The sequence below is a fragment of the Pleurodeles waltl genome, chromosome 9, assembly GCF_031143425.1.
Source record: "Pleurodeles waltl isolate 20211129_DDA chromosome 9, aPleWal1.hap1.20221129, whole genome shotgun sequence".
Taxonomy (NCBI): Eukaryota; Metazoa; Chordata; class Amphibia; order Caudata; family Salamandridae; genus Pleurodeles; species Pleurodeles waltl.
Window position 1 is genome coordinate 46844262 of NC_090448.1, and position 17151 is coordinate 46861412.

Here is a 17151-nt window from a genome sequence, read left to right on the forward strand (position 1 = left end):
ATGCCTCTGAACATGGGATAGGGGCAGTTTTGTCCCAAACAAATGATGATGGCCTTGACCAGCCTGTTGCTTTCATTAGCAGGTGGTTACTCCCCAGGGAGCAGCGTTGGAGTGCCATTGAGAGGGAGGCCTTTGCTGTGGTTTGGTCCCTGAAGAAGTTGAGACCATACCTCTTTGGTACTCACTTCCTAGTTCAAACTGACCCCAGACCTCTCAGATGGCTGATGCAAATGAAAGGTGAAAATCCCAAACTGTTGAGGTGGTCCATCTCCCTACAGGGAATGGACTTTATAGTGGAACACAGACCTGGGACTGCCCATGCCAATGCAGATGGCCTTTCCAGGTTCTTCCACTTAGAAAATGAAGACTCTCTTGGGAAAGGTTAGTCTCATCCTCTTTCGTTTGGGGGGGGGGGGGTTGTGTAAGGAAATGCCTCCTTGGCATGGTTACCCCCTGACTTTTTGCCTTTGCTGATGCTATGTTTTGAATTGAAAGTGTGCTGAGGCCTGCTAACGAGGCCCCAGCACCAGTGTTCTTTCCCTAACCTGTACTTTTGTATCCACAATTGGCACACCCTGGCATCCAGATAAGTCCCTTGTAAATGGTACCCCTGGTACCAAGGGCCCTGATGCCAAGGAAGGTCTCTAAGGGCTGCAGCATGTCTTATGCCACCCTGGAGACCCCTCACTCAGCACAGACACCCTGCTTGCCAGCTTGTGTGTGCTGGTGAGAACAAAACGAGTAAGTCGACATGGCACTCCCCTCAGGGTGCCATGCCAGCCTCTCACTGCCTATGCAGGTGTAGATAAGTCACCCCTCTAGTAGGCCTTACAGCCCTAAGGCAGGGTGCACTATACCATAGGTGAGGGCACCAGTGCATGAGCACTGTGCTCCTACAGTGTCTAAGCAATACCTTAGACATTGTAAGTGCAGGGTAGCCATAAGAGTATATGGTCTGGGAGTCTGTTTTACACGAACTCCACAGCACCATAATGGCTACACTGAAAACTGGGAAGTTTGGTATCAAACTTCTCAGCACAATAAATGCACACTGATGCCAGTGTACATTTTATTGTAAAATACACCCCAGAGGGCACCTTAGAGGTGCCCCCTGAAACCTTAACCGACTATTTGTGTAGGCTGACTGGTTCCAGCAGCCTGCCACAACCGAGACATGTTGCTGGCCCCATGGGGAGAGTGCCTTTGTCACTCTGAGGCCAGTAACCAAGCCTGCACTGGGTGGAGATGCTAACACCTCCCCCAGGCAGGAGCTGTCACACCTGGCGGTGAGCTTCAAAGGCTCACCCCTTTGTGCCAGCACCGCAGGACACTCCAGCTAGTGGAGTTGCCCGCCCCCTCCGGCCACGGCCCCCACTTTTGGCGGCAAGGCCGGAGAAAATAATGAGAATAACAAGGAGGAGTCACTGGCCAGTCAGGACAGCCCCTAAGGTGTCCTGAGCTGAAGTGACTCTATTCCCCAATAGGATTAGGGATGTGACCCCCTCCCCTTGGGAGGAGGCACAAAGAGGGTGTACCCACCCTCAGGGCTAGTAGCCATTGGCTACTAACCCCCCAGACCTAAACACGCCCTTAAATTTAGTATTTAAGGGCTTCCCTGAACCTAAGAATTTAGATTCCTGAAACTACAAGAAGAAGACTGCCGAGCTGAAAAACCCCTGCAGAGGAAGAACAGAAGACACCAACTGCTTTGGCCCCAGTCTTACCGGCCTGTCTCCTACCTTCTAAAGAAACCTGCTCCAGCGAAGCTTTCCAAGGGACCAGCGACCTCTGAATCCTCTGAGGACTGCCCTGCTTCAAGAAAGACGAGAAACTCCCGAGGACAGCGGCACTGCTCCAAAAGAACTGCAACTTTGTTTCAAGGAGCAGATTTAAAGACCCCTGCAACTCCCTGCAAGAAGCGTGAGACTTGCAACACTGCACCCGGCGACCCCCGACTCGACTGGTGGAGAACCAACACCTCAGGGAGGACCCTCCGGCGACTCCGAGACCGTGAGTAACCAAAGTTGTCCCCCCTGAGCCCCCACAGCGACGCCTGCAGAGGGAATCCCGAGGCGCCCCCTGACCGCGACTGCCTGAACTCCATTTCCCGACGGCTGGAAAAGACCCTGCACCCGCAGCCCCCAGCACCTAAAGGAACGGAACTCCTGTGCAGGAGTGACCCCCAGGAGGCCCTCTCCCTTGCCCAGGTGGTGGCTACCCCGAGGAGCCCCCCCCTTGCCTGCCTGCAACGCTGAAGAGATCCCTTGGTCTCTCATTGAAAACCATTGTAAACCCGACGCGTGTTTGCACACTGAACCCGGCCGCCCCCGCGCTGCTGAGGGTGTACTTTTTGTGCTGACTTGTGTCCACCCCCGGTGCCCTACAAAACCCCCCTGGTCTGCCCTCCGAAGACGCGGGTACTTACCTGCTGGCAGACTGGAACCGGGGCACCCCCTTCTCTCCATTGAAGCCTATGTGTTTTGGGCACCTCTTTGACCTCTGCACCTGACCGGCCCTGAGCTGCTGGTGTGGTAACTTTGGGGTTGCTCTGAACCCCCAACGGTGGGCTACCTTGGACCAAAAACTGAGACCTGTAAGTGACTTACTTACCTGTTAAAAATAACCATACTTTACCTCCCCCAGGAACTGTGAAAATTGCACTGTGTCCACTTTTAAAACAGCTTATTGTGTTTTATGTAAAAAGTATACATGCTAATGTAATGATTCAAAGTTCCTAAAGTACTTACCTGCAATACCTTTCAAATGAGATATTACATGTAGAATTTTAACCTGTGGTTCTTAAAATAAATTAAGAAAATATATTTTTCTATAACAAAACCTATTGGCTGAATTTGTCTCTGAGTGTGTGTTCCTCATTTATTGCCTGTGTGTATGTACAACAAATGCTTAACACTACTCCTTTGATAAGCCTACTGCTCGACCACACTACCTCAAAATAGAGCATTAGTATTATCTCTTTTTGCCACTATCTTACCTCTAAGGGGAACCCTTGGACTCTGTGCATACTATTCCTTACTTTGAAATAGTGCATACAGAGCCAACTTCCTACACATCTATATTGAATAAATGTAAATCTTATGTCAATGCAAATAGTAATACATTTGACAACATACTTGTCTTAAAAAATCAAGTAGCTTTTTGCAAGAAGATCATGGCAATCCTTACATGCGTCCAGACTGGATTATTTTAATGGGGTGTGCAAAGACACGAATATCACCTTTGAGAAAGAAACTGTACCTTCCAAACCACTGCAAACAAGCAAATTTGGGTTAAGACAAAAGAACATCTACCCAATATGATCCTTTAACTAGTTAAATGCGGAACACTAATAAGAAATGATTGCTCTAGATTTGAGGTCCTTTATAGAAAAGCCTCTGAAGTGGTTTATAAACTGACTTACTTGGCATGGACCAATTTGAAGGCCGAGCTTTGCCTGCCAAGACAAGATTGCACTTCAGAGTTTGAAAAGATTGAGTGAAGCCAGAGCCTTTCTTGTGGAGACAGGGTGCATAACACACCTAGCATTGTTAATCCTAGCAGAATTAATCTCTGTAGACTATGAAAAGCTGGTCATTCAAATAAGCATTTAGTCTGAGTCCTGTTCACATAGCAATCCTCCTCCAACCCACAATCCAAACCTAGATAGTGCCCTCCACCAGCATTTTAACTTAAATGTTCGCAATGATTTTTCCAAGTTTATGTTGAAGTGACAATTTTCAGTAGCCCCATTACGGCATTTTATTTTGAGCATATGACCATCCTCTGTTTCATCTTTCTTTGTTTTGACGTTTATTGATTTGGGGAGGAATGCACCACGAAGGTTTTTTCTTCTCACAGTAAGTCTCTTTCATCTTTCTCTAAAGTAGGTTTTATACAATCTACTAATAAAAATATCTGAAGTGCGCACACAGTATTGTTTCAGAAAGGCTTACAAGGAAGCACTTTTCACAAAGCAACAGTGTGCATCATTATGGCTGCGAGTAGACGGGTTCGAGATACAAGCCACCAACTGTGTATTGCTCGTCTTGGCTGCACAACAAGGCCCCACTGTGCGGTATTTTGTGCAAGAAGCACATCTTGGTTACATGGGGTGTGCTGCACTTTGGGGTGCAGAGTTGCTTGACTGACTGCAGGTATTTGTGTAGCCACCACTACCCATTCGAGACTCCCTGATCTGGCTAACCTTTGTTACAGTTGCCCATTAAGTATGTTCCTTGTACTAAAGTAAAGTGGCTGTATCAAGCACTCCTTCGCAAAATCAAGAAGCCCATAATTAAGGCCAGGCAGAGATGGGAGACATTACTGGGACAAGAGATATTGGACATTGACTGGAAGAAAATGCTGGCCTATACACGTAAGGTCCCCAGGAATACCAGATTAGAGTATACTCAATTCAGTTATCTACACATGACTGACTTAACACCGTATAGGCTGCAATTCATATATGGGGGGACTGGCGCGGGAATATACGATCCCGACCCGGCAGCTTTTAGTGAACCCATAAAGGAAGATGAGGCAACGAAGAGGAAGGCACATATGGGCCGGACACCCAACACATAAGCTCCTCTAGGCCGACATAGACCGGGAAGAATCAAGGGAGCCCTCAGACAAATGGTTAAAAACATACATGAGTATGAAAATAATAGAGCCCCCAGAAGGACCTCAGTTGGGTTTGAAATGTTATTAGTTTGTAATACAGTTTGATTCATATGAACTGCCATTAAACCTGGTTACTGAAAATAGCTCAAACAAATGGCGCAGAGGGAACATGCGCGGCTCTCATGTAAAGATACGAGGGATCGATGTGAGCGATGTAGGATCACACCACCAGACAACTGAAAATGAAAATGTTTGTAAGTAATGCATTTGAATGACATGTAAAACTGAAATGTTTCTTAAAAAAAAAAAATGTATGTTCCTTGTACTAAGACTGACGTGTGTGTGTGTGTGTGTATTCGTTCGTGTTCAGGGAGCCAGGTTTATCCATCTCCTATCTGAAAGACAATAATTCCATGTATCCACATGACTCCTTTAATATGTTGTATAATTAGCTTTTTCAAATAATGACTCTAAACACACTTTAGCACCTTTGAAAGCCACCTCACCTCTCCACTCACAAAAAATATAATTCAGCATTCCGAGTATGTTTATCAAAATATATTTTGTAGTTTCAATTATAAATCAAGTCTAAAAAAAAATAGAGGTGTATTCACACTTCTTTTACTCTCAATTCTTGAACCTAAATATAATGGTTTAAATAATTCTGATGTTTAAAGTTGAAGCCATCAGTTCCTTATTGGGAATGTCACCAGATAAATCTCTGAGAACAGATTAGGCCAAGGGTAGACTGTGAAGTGTTGAGCGTTTTGGCTATTTCTTGAGTTGTAATAACCTTCTTCAGCATGCAGGTAAATTAATCAAATACTGAAATAATAAAAAAAATTATAAGGATAGACAACATCTACCAGTAAGTACTCAATACTGTATTAGCAAATACTCTGTACTATCTTAACATCAGGGCGATGAGAAAAAAACAGATCATTGCAAAATGAAGTTATCCTGGTAGAAATCAGTACACTCCAGTGGTACGTGGGAAACTATGCCTTAAAGGGTCTACATAATATTGAACAAGAGTTGATACTGACTCCTGAAGTTATTGCATCTCTTCAAAGACAGGTCCGTAGATTAGAAGTGAAACCTTTATAGAATAGCTTTCTTCTAGACTACTCTATCTTGGCGTGGTACTCTGTAAGTAAAACGTGTTTTTGACTTTGGACTTGGGCTATTGTAATCTCTCCCTTAATGTATGTGTCAGGTGCTGTGGTCAAGGAAGATCACTACCAACAACACAATTTGTTACTCAGACGTGTAAATCTGGAAATTTCTGCACTTGTGTGTGCACGTTTTGTTAATGCGTGTCCACAAAAGCTATTTGTGAATTCCGATGGTTTGTGTTTTTTAACTTGTGTTAGTCCAATTTGAAATTTGTTTTAGTGAGTTAATGTGCTACTCTGAAAATATACGTTGGAATTTTTTATGGTCTTCTTTTAACTTTGTATTTTTAATTTACTTTTGTGTAAGCCATTTAAGGTTTATTTAGTTTTTCTTATACTGGAACAAGTGTTATCTTTATTTTAGCTCGATCCTAGCATTTTTGAAAGTCTTCAGAAGGAACGTGTTGAAACTGGAGATGTGATTTACATTGAAGCAAACAGTGGAGCTGTAAAGGTAAGAAAGTCCTATATTATATCTGACTTTTTCAACTTGTAGTTCAAAGGATGTGGTAGTGGGATATAAACTTAAATTACAGCAGTTAGTGTGACAATGAGAAAGGCGTCAGCATCGCTAATATAAAAACCTAAATGTATTTAATGTTAAGGTTGGTTTCAAATTCTTTCAGAAGACTTAAGTGTTAATTTAAAGTGTTGGTACAAATGTGACTCCTGTAATGCTTTGCTGAAGATTCCATATACAAGCAATGTGCATGGATAACATGACGTTTCTGATTACAGTCACAACCACTAATCACATCACTCACAGCATCAAATGGAATTGATTAAAGCTTAGTTTCTCAAACCTGTTTATTGTGACCTGCGTGGGTCACCAGAAAGCAGTGATGGAGTCTTTGTTTATGCCTTACACCTGATTGACCTAGCCTCACCAATCTCTGTATACTTACATTTGGGTCCTATAGTTTAAAATTATTTTTTATTACTTTTGAGAAATCCAATATACATCTCGATTTACCATCTTATTTACTTTGTTTTTTGTAACTAAGAGAGACTACCCCCCCCATTACTTTTCTTCCTTGACTTTTAAAAGTATTATTATTATTGTGTTGATTTTATTGTTGATTTTGTTAATTGTTTCGGGATAATGTTTTTTAAAAATAATTAATTACTTGAGTAACCCCAGTAAGACCTCTCTCGTTTTTCATGTTTTCCTTGAACCTTAATACTTCCCTCATGTACATCCTATCCTTAAACTCAACCCTTGCCCTAACCTCCGTATGCTTTTCTTTCCACTCAATTTTTTATATCCATTGTTTTTTATTTTGACATCTTTGTATGTGGAGGTTATAACACAGACAAAAGCAATATTCTCCAGTTACCAACTTTAAAATAGTGGCTTCAAGAGATCGAACTAGCTTTCTGTTGGGGGTCTATACTCTCACGGGGCTGTGGAGTCTGCCAGCCCCACAATTGTGGCCTTATCACCAGAACCATATCTAGTGTTCTCTGTAATACACCTCATCTGATAGACTTCTAGCTGCAGATTCCTTACTACTGAAATTCCCAGGCGACAGACTACATTTGGAAAATTTTGCATGAGCAGTACCTCTGCGCTCGCCATTTGGTGGCTTTGTTCGATTCCATGTGGTGGTGTTGGCGTTGGCATTATGTCTCAGTCGTCTATGTAGGTGCCACCCAGGCATGCGCATGTCATTCTGCACCAGTTAGCGCTGATATGCAGACGAGCTACCCCTCTATCGCTTTTTGACAGGCTTTTTTCAATGTTTTTTTGACTATTATTGTGATGTGTGTCGAGGATGTCCTGCGGGAAGGTAGGGTTTAAGGAAGGTGGCATCTGTCACCTAGCCCTGTTGGTAACAGACCCACACCTGGTTTGCTTGTGGTGTCTCGAGCGCGACCACATCTTGAAGTTGTGCTTGGACTGTTGACCTATGGCGCCAAAGTCTTTGAGCAATCTTTAAAGCTGCTTGCGGCTAGGCAGTCGACGTGATTTAGCACAACTTCTCGGAGGTCACGGTCCCGATGGAGGAGAAGGCTGCGAGACCACTTCCGAAGCCCCAACTCCCCTTCCTCCCACTTGAGGTCCTCTGGACACTCGTGGAAGAGGCATAAGAAGAAATCATCGAAGAGGTCTTCGACTTCCCCCCGTCGGCCTGCTGCTGCAACGAGTGAGGAACATTGGAGTTCCAGGCACGGTTCCACGGAGCTGTTGCCAGGTCTGATTTTGCACCTTCCCCTGTTTCCGAGAGCCTGAACGACCCCCTCTAAATTTAAAGATTTCTACAAGGCCATGCGCAACGTATTAGAGTGGGCTGACACCTCCGGAGTGCCTTCGGGCCAACGGGGTCGGAGAAGGCTCCATCCGGTTCCGCTCAGACTGCTCCAACGGGGGTCTCAAGGATACGATCTTGGACCCAAATCGGTGCCGGTCGTGCCAACGTGACCTTCTCCGTCACTGATCCTGATGCCAATGCTCCTGGCGCCAGCCCCATTTTATCCCCAATGACTTGGAGCCAGAACGGCGTCGCTGGACACAGATTCCGGCATCAAGTGCCCATGAACCCTAAGTCGTTGCCTGAGCATTATTCAGAGCAGCCCGGCATGGGGAAAGAGTGTGAAGGGGGTCACTGGACCTTTTGGAATACCAGCTTCACACCCCTGGTGAAACCTTTGACTGGTATGAGGAACTAGGAAATGTCAGTTGACTGGGCACATCTCCAGATAACTGGTTTTCTCTCTCCATGTACTGTGGGTACGGAGGAGGACGCATCTTAAGCAGTGGTGGTCAAGAGGGCAGTGGAGGTCCTTGACCCCAAACTGCCCTCAGTGGCAGTCAAGACAAACCTGAAAGAGTGCTTCAGCCTGGGGCTTCTTCAACTGAACCCCTATTGTCCTTTTATTGAGTCACTGACTGATGTAATTCTGGGAACTTGATCCAAGCCAAGCTCAGGGGCTCATGTGAACAAGATAAATGTCCACCACCATCGCCCTGCCATGGGTGTACCTAGTTTCATCACCCAACACCCCACCCCTGAGAGCTTGGTAGTCCAAGCCTTGACATCCCATGGCACTTTTCCTTCCGCACCCCTGGATAGGGAATCCAGGAGGCTGGACTCACTTGGGAAGATGTTTTCTTCCGCCAGCCTGGCACACCGCATGCCTTTGGGATGTTTTTCCCATACCGTGTGGGATATGGTTGCGCAGATTCTGCCTGCAACAGCTTCCAGAGAAGTCTCAGGCTGTCCTCTCCCAAGCAGTGAAAGATGGGAGAGATGCATCAAAGTTCACCATCAGGTGAGACTTGGACACAAGTGACTCGCTGGGCAGAGCGGTTTCGTCAACATTGGCCTTGAGGCACCACATTTGGCTGAGAACATCTGGCTTTTTGGGGAATTTCCAGGCCAGCCTCATGGTCATGCCCTTTGATGGTACTTGTCTTTTTGGCGCGAAGGCAGATTCAGAGCTGGAGTGCTTTAAGAACTCGTGGGCTATGGGCAACGAGGCCAGGATATTCAGTCTATGATACCGATGTTTCGCCTATGTCTGGGATTTTGGTGACAATGACTCTGACGCTGCTGGGCCTCATGGCATCCTGCTGGTAAATCATGCCAAATGGCATATGCAAGCTCTGTAGTGCGACAGGAAGTTCCAGTGGGCACAGCATCAGGGGAAACTCTCTGACATGGTCTAGATCTTGGAGGGGGATTGCAAAAGACCTGTAATGGTGGCTAAAGAATTACGATTGGGTCACAGGCAGACTCCTCTCCCGACCCCAACCACGTTTCACTATGGTGACAGATGGGTCACTCCTGTGATGGGGCGGCCCCCTGGAAGAGGTGGAGATCCGAGGACTCTGGTCGCCAGTGGAGTCAGGACTCCACATTAACTTGTTGGAGCTCCGGGCAATCCCACTAGCATTGAAGGCATTTCTTCCCTCTGTCAAGGAGAAAATAGTGCAAGTGTTCATTGGCAACAACACCGCAATGTGGTACTGCAACAAGCTGGGCGGATGGGGTCATGGACTCTTTGTCGAGAGTCTCTGCATCTCTGGACATGGCTGGAACAGCAGGGCATAACCCTGGTGGTTCAACACCTGGCAGGTTCTCTGAATGCTGGGGTGGACAAACTCAGCCGTCAATGCCTAACGGATCACGCATGGCGTCTCCATTTGGAGGTGGCACAAGGACTCTTTCAGCAGTGGGGAGAGCCTTGGCTAGATGTGTTCGCCTCTGAAGAGAACACGCAATGTCAGCAGTATTTCGCATTGGCAAGGCGGCAAGTGCTTGGCGATTATTTTCGTCTTGAGTGGAGTTCAGGACTCCTGTACGCCTTTCCACCCATATTACTTCTTCCCAGAGTGCTCAAGAAGATTAAGAACGACTGAGCCCAAGTCATTCTTGCTGCTCGAGACTGGGCATGGATATTTTGGTAACCTGAGTGTTGGGTGGGAGGGGGGTAGGGGGCAGATGGGGGGGATGGTGAAGGGGGAGTGAGGAGGGGGGCTTTCAACTCTACGACTTCTTGCGTGGAGATTGAACGGCGAAAGTTGATTGCTTTTTATCTGCCTCCCAAAGTCTGTTATGTTATTCTGGCAGCCAGATGTCCTTCAATCAAGATGGTATACGCCTTCAGATGGCACAAATTTGTAAAATATTGTACAGAAAAGTATATCGACCCTCTTTCTGCTTTTCTCTTTCTGGTGTTCTTTTTAGATCTCCCCTAGACAGCGCTGTCTTTTTCTTGACATGCTGGGTCTAATATATGGGACTTCATTACACCCATCGATATTCACTAGTTCCTTCATGTGCCTTTCTAAATGACATTCTTTTCACTGGTCAAACTTGCTGTTTGTCTTGGCCTACTCTGAAATCTTGCATGCCGGCTTTCTATTCCCTGCTTCGCCTAGTGACCAGATGCATTGTGTGATTGAGGTCAGCTTGTGATCTCCCTGGACCTCGGCTCCCTTAAATGCAAACATTGTAGAGAAATAATTAGCTTACACACTGTGCAGTAAACCAGTACACCGCTAACCCATCATTTCACGACCACATATGTCACTGCACATACATTTAGGGGTGTCGCGGCCTCACAGCTAGAAAAACCGTGTGCACAGGAGCAGATACTGCCTGTGCACTCTTCAAGAATATCCTATACATTATTAATGTGTACAGGTGTGTCTATTTATCGCCTTATCACTGTTTTGCTGCTCTATAAATATATCCGGTCATTCCATTAAATAGATTTATTGTACTCAGTTTATCGAACCCAGAATTATACAGCTTTGGCTGGGTTTGAAAGTGTAAACTGCAGCTGGTTCATAGCATGCTGAACCTTCTGTTCTCTGTTGGTTTTACTGACACGGTTTAGAGTCCCAGCAAAATTGTCAGGGGCCCGAGGGCAACCATGGGAAATGGACCCACTGGCCCAGCGGTTATTCAGTGAAATGTGGCCGAAATTGGAGTGCAGGTGAGCCTGAAAATGCATAGTTCCAGCAGCAATCACACCTATTGGAGCAATGCCAGTTAGTGGCGACCACAGTTCCCTCCATCATGCGGGACCGCGCCTGCACACAGTCTCCCTCCAGTGCGTACACGGCCTCCTCCTTCCAGCGCACATTAAATTGCAAAGTGCGCACGTCCCCCAAGAGTCCATAACTCAGCCATATGCTTAAACACATGATAGTGAGCGGCGGTAAAACTCTCACTGTCTTGGCTAACGGTGAGGAGCAGTGGCGGTGCTTTTGCAAGGCTAGGCTGAAGAGCAGCTCTTCTGCCACTGGCACGTAACAGAGGTCCCAGCGTCTACAGCTGCTGCTTGCTTTGGTGATGCCAGGGGCTTGCAAGGATGTCTAGACCAGTGCTTAATTTGTAAATAAAAGTGTGCCGGTGCCCAAAGCCGCCCTCTTAAACACTCAGCTGCTGCAATTAAATGTGCGAGCATGGAAAATTGAGGCAGCGTAATCCTGAGGCCATCTCTGGCCTCTTTAAACCATTTACAGCCACTCCCTGCCAGGAGGGTGAATGTGTACTAAGCCTCCTTAACTGTGTTTCCAGACAAAGTGTGCTACGCATCTGGGCCTCTTTCTTACCAAAAGTGGTGAACCTCATTTAATTTGAGACGTTCCTTTACCCTGCCCACCTTTTATGCTCCTCCACATCCCTCTAAGGAAGAGGAGTGACTCCACTGACTGCACCCAAAAATAGCATTGCCGTTCTACCTTGACCACACAAAGGAGTTCTGGATGGATGACCTTTCTGGCAAAGAAAGGTCGGGCAGTACAGAAACCAACCATTTCAAGATGGGTCGTTCACTGTTTCAAGATCTGCTATGCTCTGGCTAAAAAGCTGCCTTCCAAGTGCTTGTGTAGCCATTCCACCAAGGGAAAAGCTGCGACCATGTCCTTTGCATCTGTCAGGCAGCAACATGGGCATCATTACACACATTTGCTAAACACTACTGCCTGGACATTCGGGTCCATAGGGACAGGCATTTCACCCGTTTGGTCCTGCAGGACATTTTAGTGCAGAATATTTGTCCACTGCCCACCTCCAGGATGATAAGGATTGGGTATTTATTCATAGATAAGGAGTTTGCAGCTAGAAGTCTCTATCAGGGATACATGTTACTTACCTTCGGTAATGCATTATCTGATAGACGCTATATATAGCTGCAGATTTCTTACACCAACCATGCCTCCCCACTCTGCGGATTTCCTAGGGTTAGGGGTGATCCCTTTCAGGGCCCTAGTTTGGAAACACGTTCATCAGTTCACTTCGTGGCTCTGTGCTCCTGGTGTGGAACGCCATGAAAAGTAACTGACATCCGCGTTCCTGGGTGGGGCATATATTGGTGACCACAACTCACATCCAACGACACCTTGCGGAACCGAACAAGGCCACCTGACGGCACGCGCAGGGGCACTGCTCACGCAAACGTTTCCTGATCCAGTCTGACGCCTTGGAATTCAAAGGTAAGGAATCTGCAGCTTGATAGTCTACCAGATAATGCATTACAATAGGTAAGTAACTTGTACGTTGCTCCCCAGGTAAGTAACTTGTACGTTGCTCCCCAGGTAAGTAACTTGTACGTTGCTCCCCAAGCAAACATACCTCTCTGTTGCCGAACCAGCAGTGAAAAGTAAGAGAAGAGTGAAAAACCCGATTGCTTACTGCGACAAGTGCATTACCAAGAAAGATAAGGGCCACAGACTCACTCTTGAGGCACTAGAAGACCACCTTCTTGAGACAATAAGCTTGCAATTTAAAAGTGCTTCTTAAGCCTATAATTGAAAAGCTGGACCGGCTGGTGACTGCCTTTGATAGGGTAGTAGCTTTTAGAGTCCCAAATAAATTAAATCTCTCTCGGGCTGCCCCACTAAGATCGGCAGCTACACAGAAATTGTTTACTAGGGCAATCAGTAGACCCCCGATGCTGGATGACTTGCATCAACTTCCCGGAGAATGACAACTTCCCCCACATGTTCCTAAAAGGCTTCAGTAGCCAGCAACAGCGATCTTCTCCCAGTTAGTAGGTCTGTACCTTACCAGCTACCTACCATAACTATTCCTCCGGAGTCCTTTCCCTATGTGCCTATCTTAGCAAACGTTTCACCCCTATAAGAGGGAGTTTCTAAAACCCACCCCCAACTTTAAAATGACGTACACTGACTCTATTAAAGATCTGAACTATCACCCTGCTTCTGTAAACAAAATCATTTTCGCACAAGTTTCATGTATTGGATGTCCTAACATACATGTTGAAGGAGATACCATCGTTGTTTATTTTACCTGTGCTGATTGTGTGAGTTTTCTGCCCTCACATATACGCTACTTACAAGGCTCTCTAGCAGATAGATATGTTGGTACTACCGCTAGGTTTTTATTATCAAGCAATATCCCGACCTTTTAATCATGTTTTCATTCCTAGTCGCAAGAATCTCCCTTCCTCAAGTACTGCGTCTGCGATCACTGTCCAGGATCGGTTTCCCCCCTTGCAAGACATTAGATATTGACTAACAACCACTTCCAGAACAGGGCCAATTAACTGCTTAAACCTGGTTACTTGTTAAGATGGAACATCGCTGGTTATGCTTCTATGTCGGAAAGTTTTGATATTGTACTATTACAAGAGACTTGGAAAACAGATGTGATTAGTCATCACGGCTATAGCTGCTTCTCTATTCCTGCACGGTTGTCTAGCTCGGGGAGGGCGAGTGAGGTGGTCTCTCACTCTGGGTTAAACTATCACTGAATTGTGAAGTCACCCTGGTCCCCGTAGATCGCGTGCATTACAAGTAATGGTCCTAAATTGCAAAAACAGTTGCAAACTTTGTTACTTTATTTACTGCATTTTTATACCAACGATTTTTCCTTCTCAAATATTGCTAATTATTAAATTTTACTCGAGGTGGTGGACTCTTTAGCTGAGTGGGGAATTTCATGTTTACTTATTTCTCTGTCGAGATTTTAACCATGTCTGGATTGTTAGCAGCTTTTTGATGGAGCCCTTGCTGATAAAGTAAAATGTAACTCGCAGCGGTTTTCTAACAGAGGTTAGAGCTTGGAAGACTAGTCTTAGAAAAAGATCTGATTCGCACCCACGATCTACAGTCTGAGGACGCTCAGTCAATGCCAACTTTCTTTGGTCATGGGTGCTCATCTATTATAGATTAATATATTATACAAAAAATAATGAAACAAATATTTTAAAAAACAATATTTAAAAATATTTAAGAATATTTAAAATCATGAATCTTGGATTACATAAATAACAGTACCTCATCATATTCAGTAACAAGTTTGAAATTATATAACGGCTTAATGACGTGGATATGATAGATGATGACATCATTAGCGAGGGAATACAATGAATGTTTTTTAATTGGTGCATGGTGGGTGGTTATATGCGTTAAATGCACTGACTTTGCACTCGACTCTATGGCCAGTCGAAGGCTCAGGCCGAAACGCGTTGCCATATTTGTTTGGAATTAGCACTTAGCACGTTGTACGTTACTTTATGAAATAAAAGAAGATCTTTTTCCAAATTGGATACATTCCAATTCCTGGACGTATCATCAGTCCGCTTCCTAAAGACGCTAACCTCTGCCTTGTGTGGAAAAGCAACTTCCCTCACTCTTCCTGGAAAGACGAACCAAAGTCAAACCTCCAGGTTTTTCTCACCCGCCTCACCTTTATGGGTGACAGTGGTGTCATGCTAGAGTCCTTCACCACTCTCTGTAGGCAAGTGAGAAATCTGCTTTTGAAACCAGCTGTCGGACCCAACTCAGCGAACCTTAAATGGTTTGATCCAGCGTGCTCCTTGGCAAACTACAAGCTCTTTCTGGGCGCTGTACTGAAAAACATCTCCGCTCATTAGACAACCACAAGCACACCACAAGCACACTTTAACGAGTAGGAAGTATGAAATCAGGAAAGAGAATCTAGAGCTCCAGATAGAAGAAAAACAATTTTGCAGTAGGCTTTTATCTCGTCCTCCTGGTCATTCTAATTTTGTATGTTATGAGGAGTTATGAGATTGTATTAAGTTTTTACCTTTTAATGCGCTGGATATGTGCATGGAGTAATCCTTGTGCCAAGTTCAATCAACAGGTGATCAACATTTATTTAGATGTGAGCAGGAGCTGAACATTCCCTGGCTAGCTTATGTGAAAAGATCTTTCTCCCAACTAGATAGGCCGGATCACTTTGCTAGACCTACTTGCATAATGAAGCCGTATAAATGCTTGCCTAAGTGCACTTTCATTGTTGGCAGGTGTCGACACCGAGATCTCAAAGCAACCACAAAGGAAACAAATAAACAATATCTTCTGTTACAGATGATTTTAGGAATTGAACCCTACTTATTGTGTAGATAGTCAGTGAGAGAGAGCTCTTCTATTGAGATTTAGAACTGGCTCTGTTTGCATTTTATGTTTTCCATATGGCTGCTTGTTCATGTGATCGTCTCTCAAAGCAAACGTTACTGTAATTTATCTTTTTTTGTGTGCACATTTTAGGGGAAACCTAGTTGCTTTTAGCTTAAAATTGTACAATTTTAGGTCATGTATGAAAACTCCTCTTCCTTCAGACTCCTAATAACCAAAAAATATGCTATTTCCAGATTTTTTTTTTTAAAGTGCTGTTCACTGCTGTAAATCCATTTATGAATAATTTTAGAATTTTACTCTTTGAATGTGCATTGTTTTTTGATTAAGTTTCTTAATCGAATACAGCTTTTTGATTGATTAGTGGCTTCAGGTTTGTTGTAATTGCCTTTTTATTACTAATAATTTATTAAACTATAGTAGCATGAAATATTGCCTAGTATTTACTTACAACTTTGGATTAAATACAATGTACTTATTTGATTTAGTTCTTAACATAACTTTTAAGTTTATACCCAAGGACCCTTCTGACTTTCATCTAAACCCATGAAACTAAAGACATTCTTTCCAAATCCAGCCACTGCTACGGCTAAATCTTTACATTCTTTTTACTTTAAGAGATGTTTGAGATTTTATCCAGACAGAACCAAACGTTTTAGAAAAATGATTCAAATTTAAATTTAATTTGTTAATACACCTAAAGGGCAAGCCCCTTTGCAAACAAGGGATATCCCTTTGGGTTGCTACTGCGATATTTGGTCATGTAAAGGTGGGCAGATGCCTTGAAAATAATGTTACAACCTACTCTACAAGAAGTGTTGCAACATTAATGGCCCCAATGACTGGGGTTTCCATGATGGGTTTATGCAAAATAGTACTAGGGAAGAGTAAACACATTTACGCAGCACTACTGTCTCGAAACAGCAGTTGGATAAACAGTATTGTCGTCTTATTCACGAAGGAGAACAAAATAGGGATTACCCACCACCTATTGTTTAAGATTTTGGATATACTGCCCTGGTTATGTGAATCTGTGAAACATCAATAGTGTATAATAATTTTTACCAGCCTGCAATGGTAGTTCCTCCCGTATTGGCATATTCTTACCACACTTCAAATACAGCCAATCCTAATTGCCCAATGGTATCCGTAGTAGGCCAGTGCGAGGTTGATGATGCTGGAGACTGCTGGGTTTTATGAGTTTTTTTTTTTTTTTTTTCTTTTTCTTTTTTGCTGGTAGCAGCATTGGACTTTTAGTGAAAGATTATGATTGAGTGTAGTGTGAACGTTTGCAAAGGAACTTCATTCTAACACTGACAAAAACGCTGTGGAGAATTTCTAGAAAATGAAGTTGGGAACCTTAATTTTAACCTTCACCACTTTTTCGTTGGAGTGCTTTACTTCCTTTTTAACAAGTCCAGCAACGTTTGGTGGTTACTTTGATAAAGCAAACCCCTTTATGGATTTTCTCTTGTTATGGTTTGTGTAAAAGTG

At 44.4% G+C, this 17151-nt stretch overlaps 1 protein-coding gene across 1 annotated transcript in view; it reads left to right on the top strand.

Moving 5' to 3' along the window:
* The window catches only part of RUVBL1 (RuvB like AAA ATPase 1), a 121145-nt gene that overhangs the window by 58743 nt on the left and 45251 nt on the right, over positions 1 to 17151 (top strand). Inside the window, exon 5 of the mRNA XM_069206253.1 lies at positions 6160 to 6249. Coding sequence (XP_069062354.1) covers positions 6160 to 6249 — 90 coding nt within the window. The remainder of the gene's footprint in view (positions 1 to 6159; positions 6250 to 17151) is intronic.